This window comes from Candoia aspera, chromosome 7 (assembly GCF_035149785.1).
Source record: "Candoia aspera isolate rCanAsp1 chromosome 7, rCanAsp1.hap2, whole genome shotgun sequence".
NCBI classification, from domain to species: domain Eukaryota; kingdom Metazoa; phylum Chordata; class Lepidosauria; order Squamata; family Boidae; genus Candoia; species Candoia aspera.
In genome coordinates, this window is record NC_086159.1 from 27,484,601 (window position 1) to 27,510,287 (window position 25,687).

Consider the following 25,687-nt stretch of genomic DNA (forward strand, 5'->3'; position numbering starts at 1 on the left):
GAAGCGTCAGAACGAGTTTATGGAAGACATTCAGGTAGGAATCACTCCAGTTCACCATCCAAATGGGGCAGACTACAACTTGTATAATCCCATACAATATGCCTATTGACTGTGTGGAGTGGAAATGGTAGGAGATGTAGTCTAGTACATTTGGACTATGCCAGGTTGGGGAAGGCTGAGAGAAAGCAAAGGATTATCTGAATCAATAATGCAGCTAGGTAATTTTTGACCCTGGACTTAATGGAGTTACAGGTAGTAGAATAGGACTTTATAAAGACACTGAATAAGCTCTACTTTCCTGTGAGATAGAACAGTATATTTGGATAATGGGAAAAGACTCCTGGCATTATTACTAGAAGTTTGGTGCTTGACCATCTCTATTCAGTCTCTGACTTACTTAGAGAATCTCCACATGTGTTTTTCATCTGTAACATGGACATAATAGCAAAATATCTTGAACAGCTATCCTATGGATAAATAAGGTAAAAGTCTGTATTGCATATGAGTGAAATGGCTGAAAAATCTGTTTACTTGGTATGAAATTATTGTTTCCTTTTCACCACCTAGTCTTCTGTACTGAATATTGGGAAAATATTCAATGTGGTCACTATTTTTCTCATTCTCCCTTCTCTTTCTCATTATTTCTCTTGCTTCCAGAAAATAAAGGAAGAGATTGCTGAAATATTTCTGGAGATTGATCTTTTCCAGCAAGCACAATCATGGTGAGGTGCCAGCCCCATATGAAAAAACGAAACAAAACTAAAACTAGGAAATGCTGGATGTTCCACACAGAAGTTCTCTTTGGATATAAAAAGGGATAAAGGGCTTTTTTTGTCATGTTTCCCATGAATATCAGGGATTTTGAGAACAATTCATACAAAAAGGGAGTTTCCCTGTGTCCTGTTGCAGCTGACAGCCTTTACTATGCTAGTTAAACTAGTGGAGCTGACCCAGTGACCCAGAATGCTGGCTGGGGAATTCTGGGAGTTGAAGTTGATACATCTTAAAGTTTCTGAGTATGAAAAACACTGAATTAGCCACTTTATGCAACACAAGCTAAGGGAAAAGCATCAGCAGTGAGACTTAAGGGCACTCAGGCTCATACAGCCTGCCTTGCATCATAACTTCTGTTTGAGTAATCTGCTAGCCAGTCAGTATCTGTACCTGAAATGAGAACTGCCATTTTGTCACCTGAACTCTGTCTGCAACTTATAACAGCAATTCTTGGATGAAAAAAGCTAGTTACAGGCAGCCTATGCACATCAGGTACTCAGGACCTGGGAGAGCTCCATGGGAGATTAGAAACTGATCTAGTAAAAACAGCTGGATTTTATAAGCAAGTAATATAGGCAATCTAAGTGATTTTTTAAGGCCAGACCAGACAAAACTGCAAAATAACGTTTTTCAGGAAATTCTAAATTTAAAATGCCATGTTGGTTTGCCTATTTGGTTTGGACATGCATATTTTTATAAGCAATCAAATACCATCAACTTGCCAGGTCAATTATACAGAGCAGTGTTTCTCAACCTTGGCCACTTTACGCTGTGTGGACTTCAGCTCACAGAATTTGCCAGCCAGCATGGAATAGAAACTTTGGTTTGAAACATAACATTGCAGAGAACAAGAGCAGTATATGAAATTCTAACAGAGATATAAATATTGTTTATAATTAAGGTTGATGCACTGTTCCTGGCCAAATAGGTGAAGCCAAGTTGCCAAGGTGCATTGGTACTAAGATGCTACAAAAGGAAGGCCTGCTTAATTCAAGTCCCAAATGAAGATCCAAGGATATTAAGAAGTATCTAGGGTGTTTGACTCATGGATTGTGATACTATATTGTATCTTTCCTTGCCTTCTCCACAGACAACCTAGTAGATAGAAAACAGCCTTAGGCACTCGAACAGCTTCAGTACAGATTTATTTATCTATTTAATTTATATCACCGCCCATCTCTCCCAATGGGGGACTCTGGGTGGTTTACAATAAATAAGAGGTCTTTCTGCCACCTCTGTCTTTTTAAACTGTTCCCCTCAGATAGTCCTGTTGTACAAAGTTTGTTTTTTACAGGTGGTCCTTGCTTAACAACCACTCATTCAAGGGCCGTTTGACCTTACAACGGCATTGAATGAGTGGTGCTTACAACCATTCCTCGAAGTTGCGGCCTTCACACCATCCCTGTGGTCACGTGATCATGATCTGGGCGCTTGGCAACTGGCTCACAGTTATGATGTTGTAGTGTCCCATGGTCATGCGATCACCATTTGTGACCTTCACTGCTGGCTTCTGACAAGCAAAGTCAATGGGGAAGTCAGCAGGAGGCTGCAAATGGCAACCACATGATGTTATGCTTAACAATGTTGTGGGATTTGCTTAACAGCAGCAGCTGGAACTGCCTGAACTGCCATCGCTAAGCGGGGCAGTCAGGTGACATCAGGCTTTACTGCTGTGCCACTTAGTGACCAACATTCTGATCCCAATTATCATCATCAGCTATATATTCCTGAAAAACTTTTCCTTCACTCCTTTGTTTGCAATGCTGCCATGAAACTAAGAACATGTATCTTTTAAAAGAGTGGTAGCTAACCCTGACAAAGTTTGCATGTTGCAGGATTAAAGTTTCCCAACAGTACTCCTAGAATAGTTACTTGAAGCTGACTCTTGGATTATGTCAGGTGATATATAGAAATATGACCTTGTATGGATCATATAGGAGATTGTTATGAGGATATATAATCAGGATACGCATTTCTGGAGTATTCATTATTGCTCATTTCTGTTCATTCCAGATAGATAGATAGATGAATTGCCCAATACCAGATCTACTAGCATATCTGCTTCATACAGAGAATTTTATGGTGAGAGTCCAGATAGCATTATCTCCTATTTGGAACTTTTCCATGTTCTCTCCACTATTTCTGCCTCTCTTTTTACAGCAGAAATTCTGTGAAAGCTAAAATTGTTGCTGGTAGAGATAAGGGTCCTTTTTCTTTGGCTCATGGGGTGGGGTTGGGGACAAATTATTAGATCTTCAGGGGACCATTCTTTGACATTTTCTTAAATTAATCACATCTTAAAAGCTGATTGAGATGTGTATTCTGATTTGGTAACCAGACTGAAATGCCATCCTATGTAATAGTTTCTGTGGCAAATCTTGTGAGGATTCTAACATGTGTGGGTTATTGCTCTCTGCGTGTAAGTGTGACCTAATGCTTTTCTTTTTGCATAAAAAGTTCCATCAGATGGGAGCAGAGAAGAATCAGGGGAGATCTACCCTACTTTCCTTCATACTGTTCCCTTTATTAGTAATGCTTAATTTGTTCCTATATCTCAGTTACTTACCTGTTTTATGTCAGACAAAATACTATATTTTGTCTGACATAAAACAGGTAAGCAACTGAGATTTAATGCCCCTAAAATTAAGTAAATTAGTTGTATGAACTGAACTTGAATGCACCAGATGGGGGAAATTTGGCGTATCTTTCTGGGAACAAGCAAGCAGCTAGAAAAGACAGAAGGTGACTCTTCTTTAGTTTTTTTCTGTGCTTAGATCCCATCTTTATATTTGCAGCAAAATTATTCAGAGGGATAAAAATTTGTGCATTGGACGGAAGAAATTTAATATGGATCCTGTTAAGGTAGGAACAAGTCTGTATTGACATTCGTTTTAATTTAAGATTTAGGACCTTGAGAATCTCAGTTTTTATTTTTTAAAAAGCCAATTTCTAGGAGGAAAGGAGGGAGGGAGGAACCAGGCTCCCCCTGTATCTACCATGTCTCAAAGCCAATCCCCATCTCAGGAACCAGCACAAATAGCAGCTGACACAGAGGTGATAGTACTTGGGCTGTGTGGTAAAGAGGGAGAGAAAGAGTAGTTCTCTTTCCCTCTTTCTCTCTACTACTTCATGGCATAATTGCCCCTGGCAGTTATCTATCGTTTGGCCTGCTTTTGAATATGGGTTTAATTGTCTTCTAGAAAAGCACTAAAGCTATGTTCTGTTCCTTTTGAATGTGAGCTTAGTGCTCCTCCAGAAGTGCATTAAACCCACATCAAAAGGATCCCCATTATCAGCTAAAAGTTGAGCTCCTGTTGGAGTCAGCCACATAAAACATTTGCTCAAAGTCAGAGTGAATTTTGACAGATGACTAAATACACCAGACCAGCCATCGGTGAAAACTCACCTCCTCCCAATCCCTATCCCCCAGTAAGAAGAGTAATTGGTAGGTTTTCTGACAGCTGGTGTTGAGAGGAGGGAAACTAGGATGGGAGAATTCTCCAAAGCCCTTTCTCAACATGCCCATGAGCAATAAATAAGAATAACACCATCCAGCAGCATTGTGCCAATGAAAGAATAGGTAACCGATGGATGCAGCAATTTTAATGCCAATATAGTTTTTGATTGGCTCAAAGATGAGTGGATAACACTTTAACTCAGCCTTGGAGAACGACTCTTAGGTTTTTTTTTAAACACACATTATCAGCTAAGCCTAATTTTTATAACCATGTACAGTTTACTAAATGAAAAAGAGAATGGAAAAAATTAGAAAACTTGAAATCATAATAAATGAAAGCCAAGTAATGCAAGCAATATGAAATTATAAGCAATGAAATAAGAAGTCATATGGTGAAAGACAGTCCCCAGGTCCAGCCCCGAGAAATCCAGGTCCTCTTTCTGATGAGAGAATGACCAGAAAGCACCCCAGGTCTTTTTTCTGATTAAAGATGCTACAAACATTCAAAATATTCTGTTCTTTTGTGGCCCAGATCCATCCTTTGCTACAGCTGTTTCATTAAAACAAGCAAACAAGCAAATAAATAATGCATTGTTATTTCTCCAATCTTCTTTCGTTTGATAGCCTATACTTTAAAAGGAAAATCACAACCTATGATATTAATTATTAGCAGTTGTGTTAACCACAGCTAATTTCATCCTGGAGCTCTTGTACATCCCTAGGTTTTGGCCTCACCATATTTCTTTCTATTCATCACAACCAGACACTTGCCTGCACAAAGAGAGGACTGGAGTTGTCTCTATCCTTATCTTTCTTTTCTAGATATAATTACCTCTGTGCATTCCACTAACTGTAACCCAGTGTGAATTGCACTTCATACTGAACTGTTTCTTTCTGATACTGCCAACTTAATTACTTCTTTTTAGTAACAACACTACAGTCAAAAGCAACCACTCAATCATTAAGTGGTAGTTAGAATCTTAGTAGAAAAGCAGCTACCTCTTGGGAAGGACTTATTTACCACTAATTTGAAGTGGTAAATACATTACTACAACAGGGTAAAGTTGTGCTGAATATGAACAAGGAATTTAAGAAAAACCACTGAGGACAATTTGATAGGACGATTGATATCCAATGTGTTTATTGGTTGCATTATTATTTCTGATCAATTTGCAGGTAATTAAAGCACCTACACATACAAAACTAGTTTGACTAGAAACTATATCCTGCCCTATTTAAAATTCCTCTTCTTCAAATAAGAATGTGTGTATAAACACCAAAACATCAACACTGAGAACCATTCCCCACTTACTTCACATTGAGGAGTGCTATTGTAAACACAGCTGCAAGTTGAACGCAGTTAAACACATTGAAGATAAAATAAAGGACTGGCGGAACTAAAATGTCTTGACTTAATTGATACAGTTAATTAAGGAAGTTACATAAGTGTGTGCTAGGGATATGATGTCACCATACAGAAATCTCCCCTTGAGCAATCTCAGCTCTGATTTCCCACAGTTATGGGGCCTAAAGCAGAGCTCCAGAGTCAAGCTATATCCTACTTACTAGGAACATATGGTGGCCCGACTGTTGTAGCTGAATTTTGAAAGAGAAAACTGTCGACAATCTTAAAGTACATAGAGCAGGAGGAATTATTGGCCAGTTTCTTATATGACCTATTACCTGTTTCTTTAGGCAGCTGAGTCTTTCTAAGACCTGAGAGACAATGGACAATTCACTGTTTAAAAGAGATTCAGGTCATAATCAGCCATCAGCTGTTATTTCCCTTGTAGATGGGGGAAGCCTTCAGAATTACCAACTAGTCAGGCTAAGTTGCTCACATATAACAATAACTATCATGGACAGCCCATCATTCATTTTTATGGCTGCTTTGATTTTCATGTTCCTGCTTGCTCCTTGGAAACAACGGTTCATCTCCAGTTAACTCATAGGGGTCCTCTATTTTCTCTAACAGGGTATTCAATATTTCGTTGAGCACAAGGTACTCTCCTTGGATGCAGAAGAAATTGCCAGCTTTCTTTACCAGGGAGAAGGACTCAATAAGACAGCCATAGGAGATTACCTGGGGCAAAGGTAAGTGCATCCTCAATGAATAAACACACCTATGTTTAATTTCTAGCCTTCAGGCCACAGGGGAAAATATGGTTTGGGGAGGAAAAGATCCATCCCTCACACCTTGCTTATGTTCTCCTGCCAGGGATCCACTGAACCTCCAGATTCTGCAGGCTTTTGTAGAATGTCACCAGTTTGCCAATCTCAATCTTGTGCAAGCGCTAAGGTGAGTTCTGAAACATGCAAAATAACTCAAAGATTGAAGGTTAGGTGCTGTGGCTCCCTTTTGATCTTCGTGCCCATTTTTCTTCTCCAGAGGGAACCAGCTGAGATGCTGCTAATTTGAAGTAAATGGGTAAATTCTCTCATGCACTTAATGTGGCTTCTGTTCCACTTCTGTGCATATATATCTGGATAAATTCCAGCCTTGTTATGCAAATCCAATAAGGATACAAGACTCTGACACTGGGTAAAATGGTTCTAAATTTGTGGCATGGGAAGAGACATCCATCCAATTGTAGAGCACTTGGTGGCTGTGTTCACACACACTGCTTAATTTGGTTACTGAGCTTGAACAATACATTGAACCATAAGCTACCCATAAATTTGAGTTCACAAAGTAAATGACTAAGCCACAAAAACTAACCAGGTTTTTAGTATTGTGGAAATGCAGCTTTTATATTCATAACTGATTTGGTTATGCATCTTACATGCACACAGCTGCTTTGTATGAAGAAAGTCCCAGGTCATACGTATGGAGCCACAATTATAACCTGAGCTTCAATTTGTTGCAAGAAGGAAGGATTGCTCTTTTCCTCTCAAAAGATCTGTGTAACTCATGAATCATCAGATGAAAAACATTTCTGGAAATGGTATAATTGTCTAATTTAATTATTTATTCATTCCAATTTTGAGACCACCCAACTCCTCAGTGGCTCTGGGCAGCTTATAAATTACAGAAAAAATAAATACATATAGAAGAGAATATGGCCAACCAGAAGAACAAAACTAGGCTAAACTAAAAAGGGCTCCGCAACTACCCTATCCCAAGGCCTGGGAGAACAACCACACTTTTAGTAACTTGCAGAATATCTTAAGGGTGGGAGCCGTACAAATCTCTATTTTCTATGAAAGGAGAAACTTTCTCCATCTTCTGACAATTGGAAGAATCTGACCATGTGATTTTGTTTACAGGCAGTTTCTGTGGAGTTTCCGCTTGCCCGGAGAAGCCCAGAAGATTGACCGTATGATGGAAGCCTTTGCCAATTGGTACTGTCAGTGCAACCCAGGCATTTTCCAGTCAACAGGTACTCATGGGAATGGATGGAGGGAGATAGTTATTTAGGATTCTACAGTACCAGTCCTAATAGCATGGATAGAGAGGCCAGTCTGATTACAATCTGTGCTTGAAATTAACGTATGCTCTATTTCTGCATTATTATGCACCCTTCTACTAACTTTCATGCCAGTGAACTAGCTGTTTCAGTTTATGTATATTTTCTGTCCTGCCTTTCAACTCATTGTTAGGGAAAACAACAATGATTAAAAGCAACAAACAAGATAAGGATAACACTGATCACATCATGATAAGTGTTAACATGAAAGAGTGTGCCACCCACCCCTAGCTTAAAAGACTTCTTGAAAAACTATAAACCCATTCCAGAAGACTCTGGGCAGTTTCACTTGAGCTTTGTTGCTGTTTTTGTAGTTTAGTAGCCACACAGAAATAGAGTCACAATGTGTATACAAAATGAGGTTGTCACAAAAGCATGTGGCCCAGAATTGCCTTTGTGATGGCAAATGTTTTGGAGAAACGGGTTATCAGCTGAGCTATCAAGGTAAGTCCCTGGCTCTATGCATCATCCTGCTAGTTAACCTGATTTCTGTCTCTTTTTCTCTTTCAGAAACCCACTATTGCCAGGTATTAATGCCACATTTTTTTTTTATTTGTCAGATGCCTGCTACATCCTGTCATTCTCTGTCATTATGTTGAATACCAGCCTCCACAATCCAAATGTCAAAGATAAACCTCCATTTGAGCGGTTTGTGTCCATGAACAGGGGCATCAATAATGGATCAGATCTTCAAGAGACAGTATTGAAGGTAAGATGTAACATTTTTCTTTCATCCTTCTTGTTGAAGCCAAGAGAGATCCCTTCCTTGGCCAAAACTTTGGAACATTTGCTGACAAGGAGGAAGTGAAGATGAACTGGGAGGAGTTACCATTGTGCAGTACCATTTGGTTTTGCCCTCATTCGTTGTGGAAACAGCTGAGATCTATGAGATTTTATGTGAAATTTAAAAGTACATTATATGGAGAAGTGGGGACAGAAACTATTAATGGTAGCAAAATGGCATAAGGGAGGCAGAGCAATCATCTAAAAGCAAGAAAATAGACTAAAATTGTCAACTATTTTACCAATATGAACACACGTTTTCTAGTAGATTTCCAGTAGTTTTAATGGTTGTGTGCACTTCAGAAATTCAGTTATCCCCTGCATACTCATGGAGTGGTCAGGTAATTTATTCTATTGTATCTCTGAATAGTACTGCCTGTTAAGAAAAACTAATTACTGTTGGCAGAGTGCTAGAAAGCCTTTGGCCCAGAAGAGATCAGAAAAGTCACACACCAGGCATTTCTATAAAAATAATTTTATTTACAGAAAACGAACATATTTAAAGGCTGTTTGCTGAGAGGAGAGATTTCTCTCAGCTGCATATTCTCTGCAAGCCTACACAGAAGGGAAACTGAAACTACAAACAAGTCCAGGCAAGTTCTTCCCTTAGGCAATGCAACCATTAACATGTGAAAAAGGGACAATTAAATTCAACCTCTTCACCTGGCCAGAATGATTAGTTACCATAATAACCTTAATCTATAGTAGAAAACATATTAACACTCCCCTTTTTATACTACAGAATAAGATGCAAACCAATTTTCTTTGACAACTCTGTATGTCTTTCCATTCACAATATTTTAACATTATCTCCCCTTTGGTTTAACAAAAAGCTACCATCCTTCTTCCTGTGTATTTCCAAACCTAGGTAATTTGTTACAGTTCCAAGGCTTTTTTTTAATGTGAAATGGCTTTTCATGCAGGCTTCAAAATCAAGCCTTTGTTTTTCTGTTGATGTGAACAGCAGCAAATCATCAACATAAATGAACAGATACATACAGCCTTGTTTGTCTTTCTTCATATATACACATGGATCTGCTTTTCCTTTTTCAAAACCAAAATTCTGCAGTTTTTCATCTACTTTTTGGTTCCAGGATCTAGCAGCTTGTTTTAACCCATAGATTGACTTCTGCAGTTCACAGACTAGATTCTCCCCTTTTTCATAGCCAGGGGGTTGCTGCATGTATAATTTGTGGTCTAAATCACCATAGAGAAATGCAGTTTGAATGTCATAGTGGTGAACTGACATTCCTTTGAGTGCAGCAATTTTTAACAGTAATCTAATTGATTCGCTTTTAGTAACTGGTGCAAAAGTCTTGTCAAAGTCTAAATCTTTCCTTTGAGTGAACCCTTTTGCAACTAACCTTGCTTTATATTTTTGGATTTTGCCATCAGCATCCCTTTTCAGTTTGAAAACCCACCTACAACCTAAACAGTGTTCATTGGGAGGTAGATTTACCAGTTTCCATGTTTTATTTTCTTTCAAGGATGCTAACTCCTGTTGCATGGCAGAATGCCAATTTTGTGCAATCTCAGGTGGTAAAGCATTCACTTGTTCTAAAGACCCAGGTTCTGTGAATATGTGAAAAGCCTTTACTGTTTCAGCCTGAAAACGTGATGGAGGAACACCTTTATTACTTCTCTGAGATCTGCGAGGTAATACAGGGCTTAAATTTTGACTCCTATCACTTTCCTGAGAAGCATCTGTCTCATCAGACAGATCTTCAGTTTGCTTTTCTGGTTTAATGTCCTCATCAGGCAAAAGATCACCATCAGCAAGTCCTTGCTGTTCTCTTGTGGTGGTCAGATCAACTGGAGAGCTAGAATTTAATCTCCCCCAGTTTTGTTCAGCAAAAGAAGCGCTTTTGCTAATTATCAATTTCTGTCCCATTATGAACCTGTAGCTCCTTTGGCTTTGTTCATAGCCAACAAAGATGGCTTTCTTTGTTGTGGGGCCTCCTTTCCTTCTCTGTTGTTTTGGCATATGAACCCATGCAGTGCTACCAAACACTCTAAGATGGTTTACCTTTGGTTTCACACCATAAAACAAATGGAATGGAGTGTCCTGAATCACAGAGTTATACAGTCTGTTTTGTACATGACAGGCAGTAGATATTGCCTCTCCCCAGTACTTAAAAGATAAATGTGAATCTTTAAGCATGCATTCCATTGCATTTTGCAAGGTTCTGCCCTTTCTTTCAGCACCACCATTTTGCTGAGGGGTGTAAGGGTTAGAAAGAATTTGTTCTATCCCCTTTTCCACTAGGAACCTTTTGAATTTGTGAGAAAGGTACTCTCCTCCTCTGTCACATTGGAGTGCAGATACAGGACTAGGGAATTTTCTATTTGCCCATGTCACAAAACCTTTAAATTTCTCAAATGCCTCATCTTTGTGTTTTAAGATGTAGATAAATGTGTATCTTGAGAAATCATCAGTGATGGTCATTGCATACCTTGCTTGTCCAAGACTTGGAGCAAAAGGACCAATAATGTCAGAGTGTACAATTTCCAAAGGTCTCGTTGTAACTCTGTCACTGTGCTTACTCACAGGAGCTTTTAGTGTTTTGCATTCTTTGCAAACTATACAATCTAAGTATTTGTCACAGGGTTTTATCTTTAGGTCAGCACACAGCTGTGGCATTTGTGCTATATACTTGAAATTAGCATGACCAAATCTCCTGTGCATCAGGTGTACACATTGGTCATGATATGGTGTGTTGCCAACTGCAGCCTTGCAGCTTGGCTTCCTTGCATTTTGCACAATGTACAAGGAGTCTTTTAATATACCAGTAGCACACAATTTTCCATTTTTACGTATCTCACAACCATTTTTCTTAAATGTTATGACAGCCAATTGTGCCACAGATAAAAGGTTTGATTGTAAATTTGGCACATACAACACACCTTTTGCAGTTTCTCCCAAGCAGGATAAATACAAGTCACCTTGTCCCATAATTTTGGTCACAGACCCATCAGCCAAAGATACACTTGTCTTTCAGTTTTAGACAGTGACACAAAAGAGCTTTTACAATTACATAAACGACAATTGGCCCCAGAATCTAACACCCATACATCAGAATTACCCTTCTCAGCAACCTGTCAATTTGGGTTGTCTGAAGAGCCTTCTTCTATGTTGTCCTTGTGTCCTTCTTCTCTGTCTTTCTACTCTTGGGTCTCAAGGCACAGTCTTTCTGCAAATGTCCAGCTGAACCACAAGTGAAGCATCGCTGGCTGGCTAGTGCTGTGGCCTCAGCTTCCTTTCCCTTCTTTTCCCTTGTTTTCTGGTACTGCAGCTTTCCAGAAGAGATGGGGGGGGGATCTTTCCTCTCTCTTCTCCCATTCAGCAAGTAAGTGCTGTGTAACATACAATGGGGTTAGGTCTGCTTCAGGCATAGCCTCCAGGGTACAAATCAGCATGTCCCACGTTTCATTCAGTGAGGACAGGAAGATATAGGATTTTGTGAGAGGTGTAAATTCCATTCCTCTCTCCTGCAACTCAAGAAACAACTGCTGAATATAATGCAGGTGCTTAGGAAGGCTATCTCCTTCTGCAAGGTAGGCTTTGTACAGCTTTTTTTGTCAGGGTAACTTTACTCCCTGCTGTTGCCTTTACATACAAGTCTCTCAAAGCGTCCCAAAGTTGCTTTGCAGACTGCATACCTCACACATGGACTAGCTGATTGTCCTCAACTCCCAGAATAATGGTGGCTCTAGCCCGCTCATCCTGTCTCAGCTATTCAGCACTGGGATTTTGGGGGGTTGCTCACCAATTGGCAGCCAAAGATTCTCTCTGCGAAGATACATCTCCATCTTCAGGGCCCAATTCAAATAGTTGGTCTCTGATAAGTGCTCCAGAGGCATCGCTGAAGGCTGGGAGGTAGCCATGGCTTCTTCCTTCTTTTGCAAGTCACCTCAGCTGGCTTCTTTGTCCTGTAGACCAGCAGTTGCTGGAAAATCTCCAGGAGGCTCCAAAGAAAATCTTCACAGGTCTTTGCTACCTGCCTTTAAATTGTGCATGAGGTGTGGAGCTGATCTCTCTATTCTCTCTGGGTTTTACTGGGCTGCTTACTGGGCTATAACCTGTTGGCAGAGTGCTAGAAAGCCTTTGGCCCAGGAGAGATCAGAAAAGTCACACACCAGGCATTTCTATAAAAATAATTTTATTTACAGAAAACGAACATATTTAAAGGCTGTTTGCTGAGAGGAGAGATTTCTCTCAGCTGCATATTCTCTGCAAACCTACACAAAAGGGAAACTGAAACTACAAACAAGTCCAGGCAAGTTCTTCCCTTAGGCAATGCAACCATTGACACATGAAAAAGGGGACAATTAAATTCAACCTCTTCACCTGGCCAAAATGATTAGTTCCCGTAGTAACCTTAATCTGTAGTAGAAAACATATTAACAATTACTGTGACCATATTAGACAATATAAGTCTAAATGAAATGCACTGATTTATTGCAAAGTACCAAAAAGAACTAGATTGATTGATTAATTGATTGACTGACTGATTTGTATTCATAGTTTGTAGAACAAGTAGATTTTTTAAAAACACATTAAACATTAACAAACGATGAAGTACATGAGATGAGACATACAAGAAAATCATCACATATTCAAGTAAAGAATTCCATCAGTACCTGGATGACCTTAGCTTTTTCAAACTTGGTTAGCTATGGATAGAACACTAAGAAGGCACAAGGCTGTAGTCTAGACTAGGAATTTAAAAAAAACCTGAAGCAATCAATGGCAAACCACTTCTATAGTGTTGCCAAGAAGATGACATCGATATGTCCATGTAATCACTAGGATTTGAAGTTTGAGGTAATATTTGTCTTTATTCTACAATCTATAGGCTAGATAGGCATGTTCAAATAATTTTGGGGATTACCAAGTATATGAAAGACAAATGGAATCATGTGAAAGGTGAAAGGTCCCCTGTGCAAGCACCGAGTCATGTCTGACCCTTTGGGGGGATGCCGCTTTTGTGACGTTTTCTTGGCAGACTACAGCATGGTGGTTTGCCATTGCCTTCCCCAGTCGTCACCTTCCCCAGCAGGCCGGGTACTCTCATTTTACCAACCTCGGAAGGATGGAAGGCTGAGGCGACCTGAGCCAGTTACCCAAGAATCCAGCTTCCGCTGGGATTGAACCCAGGTCGTGGGGAGAGTTTTGGTTACAATACTGCCGCCTACCACTCTGCACCACATGAGGCGCAGTCATACTTGATAGCTATAAACTAACATACTCATCAGCCATGTTCTCCACAGCTATGTGTTTAGCAAAAGTATGTACACCCACACGCCTCCTCACATTAATGGGAACTCTTGATTATTGCACTTATATCTGCTTGTGTATAGGACCTTTCACTTTTCCACTGAATGTGGGCCAGTGTGGGAATTAATACAACCCTTTTAGTTTTTATCCTTGCAGGGCTCAGACTTTTAAGTAGGGTTTCATAGCATGCTTGATTTGTACTGCAGAGCTACAAGTATTTTCTGCAGGAGTTTGAAAATCTGTCCAAATTCAGTATCAGCATCCTTACGCAATTTTAATTTTGCATAGGAATCTGAAATTACTTTGTGAGTAAAAGTGGAGCTTTCTGGGTAAGCGGTTTGGGGAAGTTGCAGGAACATTACTTAATATATGACATGATATTCCAGTAGCCCAATGTCATTACTTAATTGGATGAGAAATCACTAAAAAAAAACAACCCACAAACCTAATCAGTGAGTCATATGTGCATAATCAGAACTTCATCTTCTCCCAGATTTAAGAAAATGCTGTATAATGGGAATCCACTTCCTAAGCACAGATGTTGTATGTGTGTCTGTGCCTTCAAGTCAGTTTTTTGACTCCTGGCAACTGCCTGGATAAGTCCCTGCAGTTTTCTTGGCAAGATTTTGGAAGTGGTTTGCCATTGCCTCCTTCCTAGGGCTGAGAGAGAGCAACTGGCCCAGGGTCACCCAGCTGGCTTTGTGCCTAAGGCGGGACTAGAGCTCACGGTCTCCCAGTTTCTAGCCTGATGCCTTAACCACTATGCCAAACTGGCATGGAATAAATTATTAAAAATAAAAGTTATATACACAACAGCTCAGCAATTCAAAGAAAAATGATCTAATGAAATGCTCTTTTCCTTCCCTTCCCATCCATATACTGTACTTCATTTCCTTAATTCATCAACCTGCTTATTAGGACTAAGTTGGTGAGGCTTATTTCTGATTAACAGCATATGCTTTTATTATGATTATTTGGGTTTCAAATTAGATTGAGAGGAATGGCAGGAAAACATAGTTTCATTGCAGGAAGTGGTGTACCAAGCATAAGAATATACACGTATAGAAAGAGAAAGAGAGAACTGGTAGATGGGTGCTTCCTGATTTTTTTTTCTCTAATTCTTTTAAAGGCAGGAAATTAGTAATTCTATCTCATTTTGCTGAATGGAAAAGTTCATTTTGATTACACCCTAGCAGTAGTAATGGTGTGACTAGATTTCCAGCGATTCAGTCAAAACTGTACGTGTACTCAAGCAACTATATTACATGAGTGCAGGGACTCAGGTTGCTTTGGTTTATATGGGTAACCTTAAGAAAGTTCAAATTTGCACATTAATAAAGGGAAAGGACTGACCATCACTCAGTGATGGAGCAGATGGCTTCCTGCAAGAAGTCCCAGATCCAGTCAAGGGCCCATCCAATCAAAAGGAACAGGCAACAGGGGAAGGGAAAGACTTCTACCTGAGATCCCAAATCAGGAGAGCTATTACTGTCCTAGATATATAAATATGGTAAACTGCCTATTAAAACTCTTCAGGATTTCCCCTTTCTTTCTCCTCTCCTTTTCCCTGTGGCAGAATTTATTTGATAGTATCAAGAACGAACCATTCTCCATCCCAGAAGATGACGGAAATGACCTCACCCACACTTTCTTCAACCCTAGTCGGGAAGGCTGGCTCCTCAAGCTAGGTAACCTGCTTGTAATTTGCTAATAAGAAAATCAAAAATCTTGCTCCTGGCTTCTACTCAAATTCAAGTCTTTCTCAAGGAAAAAGGTAGCTTGTTGTGTAAGAAATTACATCTCCAGCTGTATTTATATCTGAACTGGAGAAACAAAGAAATCTTTGTTCTATAGATATACAGTACTTCCTTGCTCTCCTATATTTTTTACATTGTATTTTAACTATATACGTTGAAACTGAATAACGTTTTCATTAAAAAAAATTATAATAATACCGTGGCTGAGGACTGCAGCAGCGGAAGCCAGCCAGCCTTCAGCTGTGGGGTGAGAGCGACCCCTGGTGTTTGGCTCTGGTATATATTTCTCTAGAGACTCCTGCAGAACGCACAAGGCAGTAACAGAGTGGCCGATCCTTTGCTCTCTCTTGGCTGGCATCATTTAACGGGCTGGAGGAAAGCCACCTGGAGAGCCAGTTGCTGGGGAAAATGTTGGGGATGCATTTTCAAACGATAACTTGAAAGCTGTGTGCTTGGTCAAGGGATGAAGGAACCAAAGCTAGAATACAGCCGTGAAAGTTCTTAAGTTCCAGCATAGAGCACTTCTTTTTTATATCACGTGTATATATGTGCTTCTGTTGATAGGCTTTCTAAACCTGCAAAATAAACAGAATTAATGAGCTGGAGATTTGAACCGGAATGGTCAAGAACCAGTGATTTAACCACTAATTTGTACAACAGCTCAAAGAGATGATTTAATGAAATGCTCTTTTCTTTCTCTTCCCATCCATAAACTTTGTTTCACTAATTCATCAATTTGCTTATTAGGATTAAGTTGGTGGGGCTTATTTCTGATTAACAGTGCACTCTTCAGCCTGACTGGTCTTGATGTCCTTCTCTCCTCTCTTTAAAGGTCTAAAGTGTTTCTCAACCTCAGCCACTTGAAGATGTGAGGACTTCAACTCCTAGAATTCCCCAGCCAGCATTGCTGGCTGGGGAATTCTAGGAATCAAAGTCTGCATATCTTCAAGTGGACAAGGCTGAGAAACACTAACAAAAGCTGTAAAGAAAGGATAAGGTATTTTGGCTCCAACTGAATCTAATCCACAAGATTCCTGGGACAAACCCCCTATTTTATCTGAATATCTCCTCTTCCTTGTTCTCTTCTCTGAAAAGCCAAGCGATACCTTGAAACCTTTGCCAGTCCATGACTTTTTTATAGGGAAAAAAAATGGATCTTAGGAAAACAATCCTTGAATGTTCTAGCTGTGAATCTTTTCAAGTGCTGGCTCTCCAATGCCTGTCTGTGGGAACTGGATGATACCTATGGGAGAAGAGAGGGATTTGGAAGAGAGGGACTTGGAGGTGGAGCCCTTGGCCCCCTTCACCCTTCCCCATGGAGGTAGGCTAGGATGACATCTGGCTCTTGAGCTGGATATTTTTCCTCCATTCCTGCCCTAAAGCAACACTCTGAATGGTTGTTTTTAAAAAAGTAGCATAAATAAGCTGAAAAAACATTATCTATACAGCAGCAAGAGCCTGAGGTTAGATGATGGATTTTTCTAAACCCGGAAACACAGTTATTGTAGGTTGTGCCATGTAATGTAGGCTATTCTAGGACAGAGTTCTAGTCTCATCCCCTTCAACCAGGAGTAGGCAACTGGTACTTGACTTTTGATGTTTTGACAAAGTATCTGACCACTGGCTTTACTAGCTATAGCAAATACTGTTTAATCATTAATCCATATTAAGATATGCCTTACATTTGTGTGTGTGTGTGAGATAAATCTCTACCTCTATCTCTGTCTCTCTCAAAAAACTAATAACTAGCTCATTTCCTTCCCTTTTCACTCTAGGAGGCAGAGTGAAGACCTGGAAACGCCGCTGGTTCATTCTGACAGATAATTGCCTGTACTATTTTGAATACACCACAGTAAGAGCTCAGGGATGAACTTCAGTGTATAAGATTTCTTGGCTAGTCTTAGAGCCCAGGTGAATCAGAAAGTTGTCAAAGCCCCACTTTGACTGATCTGTTGAGCTGAGCTGACCATAGCTGAATTCAGGAGGAAGCAAGATAAGCTGGGAGGAACCTGGGGTATGGAGGAGTGCCCAGGACCTGACTTTATCCTGCTGCTAGATCCTGGCAGAGGTCTTCCACCATTATAGTCTTCCGCATTATCCTACCTGATGCTTGGCTCTGCTTGGTTCACTTCTTATTCTAGTTGTAGAAGTGAACAATCAAGATGAAAAAACTGCATGAAAGTATGCAGAATCCTTCATGACACTGAGGTCATAGTTTCAGTTCATGGTGAGGTGAATGAAGTACTTTATCTAATTGCATTAGAAGAAGGCTCTGTAGCTTTTCAGAATTATATGGGGGAGTGTGTATCTCCTACAAATCACATCCTTGTCTTGTCTTTCTGGAATGATTCTTCCCCTGATTCCTTTCTACACAGAAGCTATGTTAAAAATATGACTCTGTCATTCCAAAGTCTTAAGAACCCAGTTATCCTGCTTCCCATTCCAGATGTAGGGCATTTTGTACAGATGTCAATTTTTTCTCCTGAACTGGAATCCCATGTAAGAAACAGGGAATTAACTCTTCTACCAGACATGTTTAAATGGAGACTTATTTACCACTAATTTCACTGATGTTGTGTGCACACTGGGACAACTCACTTACGATTTCTGCTGTTTATTAGGACAAAGAGCCTCTGGGGATTATTCCACTGGAAAACCTATCAATTCAACCAGTAGATGATCTGAAGAAACCAGTAAGTCATTGCTACTGGGTTTGTACAACATGCTAGATTAGGCTAAAATGGGTTAATTTCTGATTCAGTATATTATAGGAACCCAGTCGTTTTATTAGATGCAGCCACAGCACATATTATATTATTGTAGATTTGTGTTTTAGCTTTATGTTGTTATTATGTGTTATGTATTTATCACATAAAATAAAAATATAATCTATATGTAACAAATCAGTACATCAATAGTATGTTGTGGGAACAAGGCCATCATGTTAAACTGTAACATGTTTTATTTGTTTGGGCATAGCATGATACGAGAATTCAACAATTGTGTTTTATTATTCCAGGCTTACAATTCAGTGTGTTGTATGAATCCAGCTAATATGGGTTCTCTCTGAATTATAGGGAACTTACTTGCTTCCTTTTTTGGTTACAATCCCTCCCCCCCCACACCTTTCTTCTTTACCAGTTCAGCAATGACCATGAAGTCTATGAAGTCCAACCCCAAACTACCTTTGTTTCTGTGCTGTACAACGTTGATTTAGTACAATACCATGTACTGTAGATCAGCAATAAAATGTTGCACTGCAGAGCACTTCTGTTCAGGTTTCATTCCACCCACTATTTCTCTATTCAAGGTTGGAAAGCCTTCTCAGTGTGAGGGCAAGACTGCTGCTCAGGGCATCAATCCCAAAGCTTATACCGATGGGTGGGACTTTGCCTCATCTGCAAAGTCCAGCATAATTGGTCATGTTGAAAATTATAAGGGGTTATAATTTCAGACTGGCTGTTAACAAAACTTGAAACTGAAGTGGCCATGAATTCCTTAAAGATACCTTTCCCCCACAAGGTCTTTTCTTCTGTACCTTCTTTGCTCCCAAATCCACTAATTAAGTATATTTTAAGGACTTTATGCATATGTCTTAAAATGCAACAAAAAGCAATGTGAGACTTGAGTTTCTCACAAAGCATTAACTCAGGGATCTCAAGGTTTTGTCCTTTAAAAGGCGCCAACTGTGGTTGTGAACAAGATGGCTATTCCCATTGTCTCCCAGTGCTCAACACCTGCTGGGGACCATTCTCTCATGGTCTCCTCATAAGGAGCAACTGTTTGGAGTACATATGGGCAATTCCCGTCCTTCGAAGAACCAGTCTACTCACCGGCTGTTAGTTCTTCACTGTGGTTGTTGGCTCCACAATCTGCCATTTCTTCCTCCAGCAGTCCAATTTTCTGGCTTTTTTGCAAGTCCACCAAGCATGATAAAATTAACCTTCGTGTTGTCCACATTTCCAACATTAATGTGAACTATCCTTATACATTCTAGATAATTTTTCTGGAGTCATATACCAAATGGTACATCATTTTATAAAAGTTCTCTTTTAGATTATAACATAATGTGAACGTCGGTCCTTTCAACCATATATTTTCCCACTGTTCCAACAATACGTTATGTCCAAAATTCTTAACCCATTTTAACATACATTCTTTCACTTGTTCATCCTCCATTTCAAACTTCAGCAAGAGTTTATACATTTTGGCAATTACATGGTCATCATTTGTACATAACTCAACTTCAAAGTCTGCTTCTGTTGCTCAATTCCCAATGGCTGGCCTGTGATCTACCTTAAATCTTTTAACTGTGTATATGAAAACCATTCAAAACTCTTTCCTCTGCAGCCGGTTGTTCTCTTGATTCCATCTTATATTCTCCATGCTCCTGTTCCAACAACTCTCAATAGGATAACCATTTATCTTTGCCTGCTGTTCTATCCTATAAAATGCTTCTTGTGCTGAGACCCATGAAGGCATTTTCGGGAACAGTCTGGGTTTACATCTATTCCATATTCTCAATATGGCACTTCTAAGATAATGATTTTTGAAATCTACATTACAATTGTCTTTCAAAATATGAGATGCAGCCCTTTGTTTCCAGTGTCTGCTCTAATCAAGAACCTGAGATTTAGCCTTAACAGCAGCAGTCAGGATGATCTCATCAGAAAGCTCCACTGGAGAAAAACGGGTACCAGATCAGAAGCAAGTTTCATTCCTTGTCTCCTAGTATACTTAACAGAATGGAAGGGGGAGGAAATTTCACCAAGTATGCATAGCGCCACATGCCAGGCTGGAAAATTACTAAAGGAGTAGACAAAGTTGAAGCAGCTAAATTGCCCTACAAATCATTTAACTTCTTGCATATCATTTGGATGTATAATCCTAACAAGGATATCTAAATGGCTGATTCTTGCCAAGGACCAGCTAGGTATGAACACAAAGGGATTCCTGGCTAGTATGTTCTGTTCATTAAACAGCTGGCACTGTGCCAAGCCTTACTCAGTGGGGACTTGCTTCAAAGAAAATTGGCATAGGATTGAGTTGTACAGCATGGAGATATCCCCAGAGCACAAGCATCCTAAAGAGTTGGGGTTCAAGTGATGGTCTTTTCCAGAAAATCCCCCTTTTCCTCTCCCAAATCTTCAGAATCTAGTTAAAAATGGACCCAATATAGGATCTGGGATGTTTTGGTTATTTTCAGACCTATTCAGGTAAGTATCCAATGAACATTTGGATTATAGGTTGATGGCTTACCCTTCCATGTGTTCACTCTCTGATTTACTTACTTCCTTATTTTCAGCAAATCAAAAATCAAGATTAGAAAACAGGAACAAAACCTAATGTTTAATCCTGGTCTGCAAAATACGCATGTACCATGGTTTGCCAGTCCAGCGGTAATCAATTGATCTATTTAAGATGCTTATTTTCTGCTTTTCCTTGTATGGTCTCAGGGGGCTAATACAAGAATGTAGAATCCAATTAAAACTGTGGTGTGCTGAAATCCATCAAATGACTAAGAGAAGAGAGAGGAAAACAGAGAGGGGGAAGTGCTCAAGCAGAGGATTCCTTCATGTAACATCTTGCCAGGATTTAGCATTTTATTGGAACTGGACCTAATCAGTTCCCAATTCCCTTTCATAATGCACATTTTAAAATAAATGTCGGTACTTTATTGATAGGGTTGGGGTGAGCTAGGAACTATGCTGCATCATCTGGAGAAATGCAAAATCTGATCAGTAGCTGCATTCCATTCTGCATATTAGTCCATAAGCAGCAGACTAGGTGAAACCAGTTGGAATACGTGAATCTGCATGTAAATGAAACAAGTGTGTAAAATGGCATCTTCCTCCAGATGTGTTGGACCAGCTTTACTATCATCCCCAGCTATCCTGACTAGTTTGGATAAATTGAAAGTCCTTTAGGATCCTTGCGCTGCCTCATAGAGGGGTCCAGGATGTTTAAACCTTAAAGTATTAAAGGGCTTTTGCTGTTTCTTACATACAGCACAAAAGAGAGGTGCGCACACATACCAGATATTGGAAGGAGTAGTATTGCTGATTCTCATTGCTTTCCACATTTTTCCTCTCAGAATTGCTTTGAGCTCTTCAATGCAAACTGCAAAGGGCAGAAGATCAAAGCTTGCAAGACTGATGGGGATGGAAAGGTGGTGGAAGGCAAGCACCAATCCTATAAGATCTCTGCAGCCTCCCAGGAGGACCGTGACCTATGGATTGAAGCCATACGGTAAGGAAGAAAGGCTATTGTGGTTCTATAGTGGGATATCAATGACATGGAAAAGAGAGCTCCACAAGGAGAGGAATGTTCAGTAATAAGGAATACAGGCAGCCCCTGACTTACAACTATTCGTTTAGCAACTGTTAACAGTCCTTGACTGTTAACCTCAACTTAAGGCTGTTGCAGTGTCCCCACAGTCACATGATCAAAATTCAGGCACTTGGCAACTGGCATGTTTATGACAGTTGCAGCATCCCGGGGTCATGTGATTACCATTTGCGACCTTCCCAGCTGGCTTACAACAAGCAAAGTCAAAGGGGGAAGCTGGATTCACTTAATGACCATGGTGATTCACTTAATGGACATGGCAAAAGTCATAAAATCAGTGTGACTCACTTAATGGCCACCTCGGTTAGCGATGGAAGTTCCAGTACCAATTGTGGTCATAAGTTGGGGACCACCTGTTTCACAATATTCTAGTGTGAGCTTATCAGAGACACCTATCTGACACCATTACATGAAACTGCTTTCCTGTAAAATATTGCCTATGAATTTAGGTGGATTATTCTGTCCCTGGTGTTTTTAACTGTTGACCTTCATGGGCATATGCAGTTAATCATGTAAGGAGCATGCACGTGTGTGCCACCTGACTGCATTTACTTTTGAGGTCCCCCACCTAATGATGACACAAGTGAGATACTGTTGGTGATGAAAGCTGCCAAGGGATAGACAGAGATAGAAAGTAACATTGTGAAAAAGCATTTCACCCCACAAATCAAGGAAAAGGGAGTCCCAGCAAAATGTAGATAAAAATGTCAACTTCATCACCAAAAACTGGGAAGTAATAATACTTCATATTCTTTTTAGCAGTACTGCCTTCCTTATTTCCTATTTCCTTCTCCCCCAGACATTTGTCATAAACATCCCAAGCATGAGAAGAGCTCTCTAAACCCTTTTGGTCCAGCATCCTCCTTCCCACTGAGGGTCCCTAGAAAGACTAAGAGGAAAGATGAAGGCCACTGACATTCCCTCTTGTCTGGTATAAGTTCAATGACACATTACATGTGAACATAGACAATGCATGTAGCTATCACATGGCCTGTTTCTTCCCCCAGCTTAAAGCTTAGAAATACTTCTATGGCCTGTGAAGGAGGTAATTAATGCTTAGATTAACAGCCAAGTCTTAAATTCCTTCTATTTTTCTTTATTTAAGAACCAGTATCACTAGAGACCCTTTCTATGACCTGGTTGCTGCTCGTAAGAAAAAAGTTGCCATCAAAAAATGAACCTTCTGACTAGTACCATCTTGTTCAGTGGATGATTAACACCAAGAAATGACTTCCTTGAAGTCCTAATGGCAAAATTCCTCAACTATCTCTATGAGACAGGCAAGCGACTGAAAGGATGATCAGTGACCTGCTTCCATTTCCCGGAGTCAAAGTATGCAGAATCAGAGACTGCTACAGGAATTCTATCTTGCCTTCATGTTCAGAAAACAAGCACAAATTTCTGAGGTTATGGAGCAGGATATAATTGTGTGCATGTGCATATGTGTGGGTCAGGAAATCCAGGAAATGGCACACTTCAGCAGTTGCAGTGTTTTATACATGTAAAACTAGATTTTTTTATATTAACTCCTCCCCCATCTGATTCACTGTTTTGGAGTCTCTAGAATAATGATGCTGTCTGAGATAAATTTACTTGGAATAATAGTATGAAGGGCAAAGGTGAACTAATAGACTCAAGGGATGCAATGGAGCTTGGCCAGAATAAACACATATTACTGTGTTGCTGAGCTTGGCAAATGGCTCTTTTGGGCATGCGCATCATTGCCATGTTTATTGTAATACTGAACATTAGTTTTGCAGGACAGAACCTTCCAGCCAAAATCAAGCTCTAAATAAACAATGCAGCAAGTGGTTAGTTCCTAGGTTCTTTGAGTTGGCTGGTCCATCAATGTTGGAACAGCTGAAAAGTGTGATTACAGATCAGTATTTGTTTCCTTCCCTCCTCTTCTGAAACATTCACTAACCCAGAGGATCAAAAACTAGATTTTGCTATGGAAGAGTTACATTCAAATTCCATCTTGACCATAGCTGATCTTGGGGAAATTATTTTCTTCTCCTCTTAGGTTTTCATCTGTAAAATGAGTTCTGTAAAAATATAAAACTTGTTTAATGTGGTTATGAAGAACTGGGTTGTTGTAAGAGTGATGGCTACTTGTAAAATTGTAAATGAGGACTACTATAATTTTTTTAAGTAAGTAGATGTAAAGAGTTGCATGTTATTAAAATATACTTCCATATGCACAGAATTAGGGTGTGTTGTTTTCCACACAGATTCAAACAGATGGAGAAATAACAACTTTTCTTTTCAAATAAAAAAAATGAAAAAAACATCTTGCAGTCTTATGCGCTTGTGGTTTTGTTTTTGTTTTATCAACATAAAACAGAAGCAGGAGGTACGTTGCATGTCTCTATTGCTTTTCTTTTTTCTTATGAATCTCACTACACAACTTGGAAAAATATCAAAGACTTGTTAGATGCAAAAAATCTTAAATTCACCAAACAGCAACCCTAGTTGCTGCTAGTCAAAGAAAGGAAGTCCAACTTGGATGGGCCAACAAATAACCTGATATAAGATAGCATCTAATATTACCACTGATAGGTTTGGAAGCTGATATCACTCAAGGATACAGAAGATGTACCCTTATTCAGAATAAGGGTACACAGAAATGATCTAAGTCAATTTTGGGTTTTATCCAGAGCTCCTAAAGCAGATCAGTCTGATCTAACTCACTGCAAAGATCCCATCTGGTATAAATCCATGATCCTAAGTGAGTTCTGAGAAAAGAGAGCTCTATTCAATCTTGTTCTAGCATGTGGAAGAAACATGTGCTTGTTTGTTTTAATTTTTACAGAATAAAATGACATTTGCAGAAAAGCTATACATGTAATGGATGGATGAAATATAATCACTATCAGAATAATTTGTATGGAGGGTTTGAACTAGGCTCCTTTAAAATCTGGTTTCTTTATTTAGAAAAGTGCCCACAACCCTGTCATTTGGCGATAGGATAATAGCCTCTCTGGTGGGAAACAACCACAATTTTCAGATTAGGTTGAGAAGTATTTTGCAAAAGGAAGGGTGCTCTGAAGAATGGTGATGCCTTTCCTGAATGTAGTAGAGCTGATTATTAGGGATTGAGGCAAAAGTATAAGGCATTAACTCATCATGGTTTGCATGAATTTAATCAGTTTGTAGGTCTAGCTTACACAGTTTGCCAAACACGAACACAGCTGCTCAGCTGAAAGGACGGGATAACAATGAGGTGACAAAATATTAATGCCATCTGCTGGCTGGTGAATGAAATAATGATCTGAATTTGAATATTCTATTGCATCCTGGCTTACAATCCTTTCACAACTTTTTTTTAAGTTCACCAATGTGAGGAATGTTAGCATGTGTAGTTTGATCCTTTGGTTTAATTCCTCATCTTAAAATTGGAGATTCATGAATTGATGTCCCCAGATTATTGGGAATATGTGTAGTAGAAAAATGATAACACTAACAAGCAGCTCCAAACAAGTTATAGGTAACACTGAATACAATCAAGGTTGGATGCTGGTAGCAATTCCACAGCTACGCAGGAAAAAAATGCATAAAGTAGACTCAGTTTTTTGGAATATTATTATTATTAGCACCAAGCCTTTGTAATTCTGAAATACAGCCTGAAAATGTGTGAATGCCAGAGAAGAAATAATTAAAGATTTATTGATGCCAATCTATGTACGGTCATCTATTGTTTTAGCACTCTCTGTTTTAGCTAATACATTATCTGTTTCTGCTAATGTTGTATTTACTTGTTACCTGAATTATTTATACATTATTATTATGGTTTAATTAGATTACTTTGTATTTTTAATTGCAA

General features: G+C 39.5%; 1 protein-coding gene across 2 annotated transcripts; it reads left to right on the forward strand.

Moving 5' to 3' along the window:
- The first annotated feature begins 667 nt into the window (after nucleotides 1-667).
- On the forward strand, nucleotides 668-25,687 carry CYTH4 (cytohesin 4). Of its 2 annotated transcripts, XM_063308441.1 has the most exons (11): nucleotides 668-722; nucleotides 3,549-3,636; nucleotides 6,207-6,325; nucleotides 6,450-6,530; nucleotides 7,499-7,611; nucleotides 8,259-8,407; nucleotides 15,336-15,447; nucleotides 17,292-17,368; nucleotides 18,138-18,209; nucleotides 21,611-21,765; nucleotides 22,970-25,687. In XM_063308441.1, exons 2-11 carry the CDS (start codon nucleotides 3,622-3,624, stop codon nucleotides 23,040-23,042), a joined length of 966 nt encoding a protein of 321 aa, XP_063164511.1. In that variant the 5' UTR covers nucleotides 668-722; nucleotides 3,549-3,621; the 3' UTR covers nucleotides 23,043-25,687. The 2 variants fall into 2 exon arrangements, with proteins under 2 accessions (XP_063164511.1, XP_063164510.1); XM_063308440.1 differs by lacking the exon at nucleotides 668-722 and having other exon boundaries at nucleotides 3,369-3,636.

Excerpts from the sequence above, each read along its gene's own strand:
- CYTH4 (XM_063308441.1), top strand. Across the intron at positions 6,531-7,498 it reads AATCTTGTGCAAGCGCTAAG|GCAGTTTCTGTGGAGTTTCC; the intron begins GTGAGTTCTGAA and ends TTTTGTTTACAG. Across the intron at positions 17,369-18,137 it reads ACTATTTTGAATACACCACA|GACAAAGAGCCTCTGGGGAT; the intron begins GTAAGAGCTCAG and ends GCTGTTTATTAG.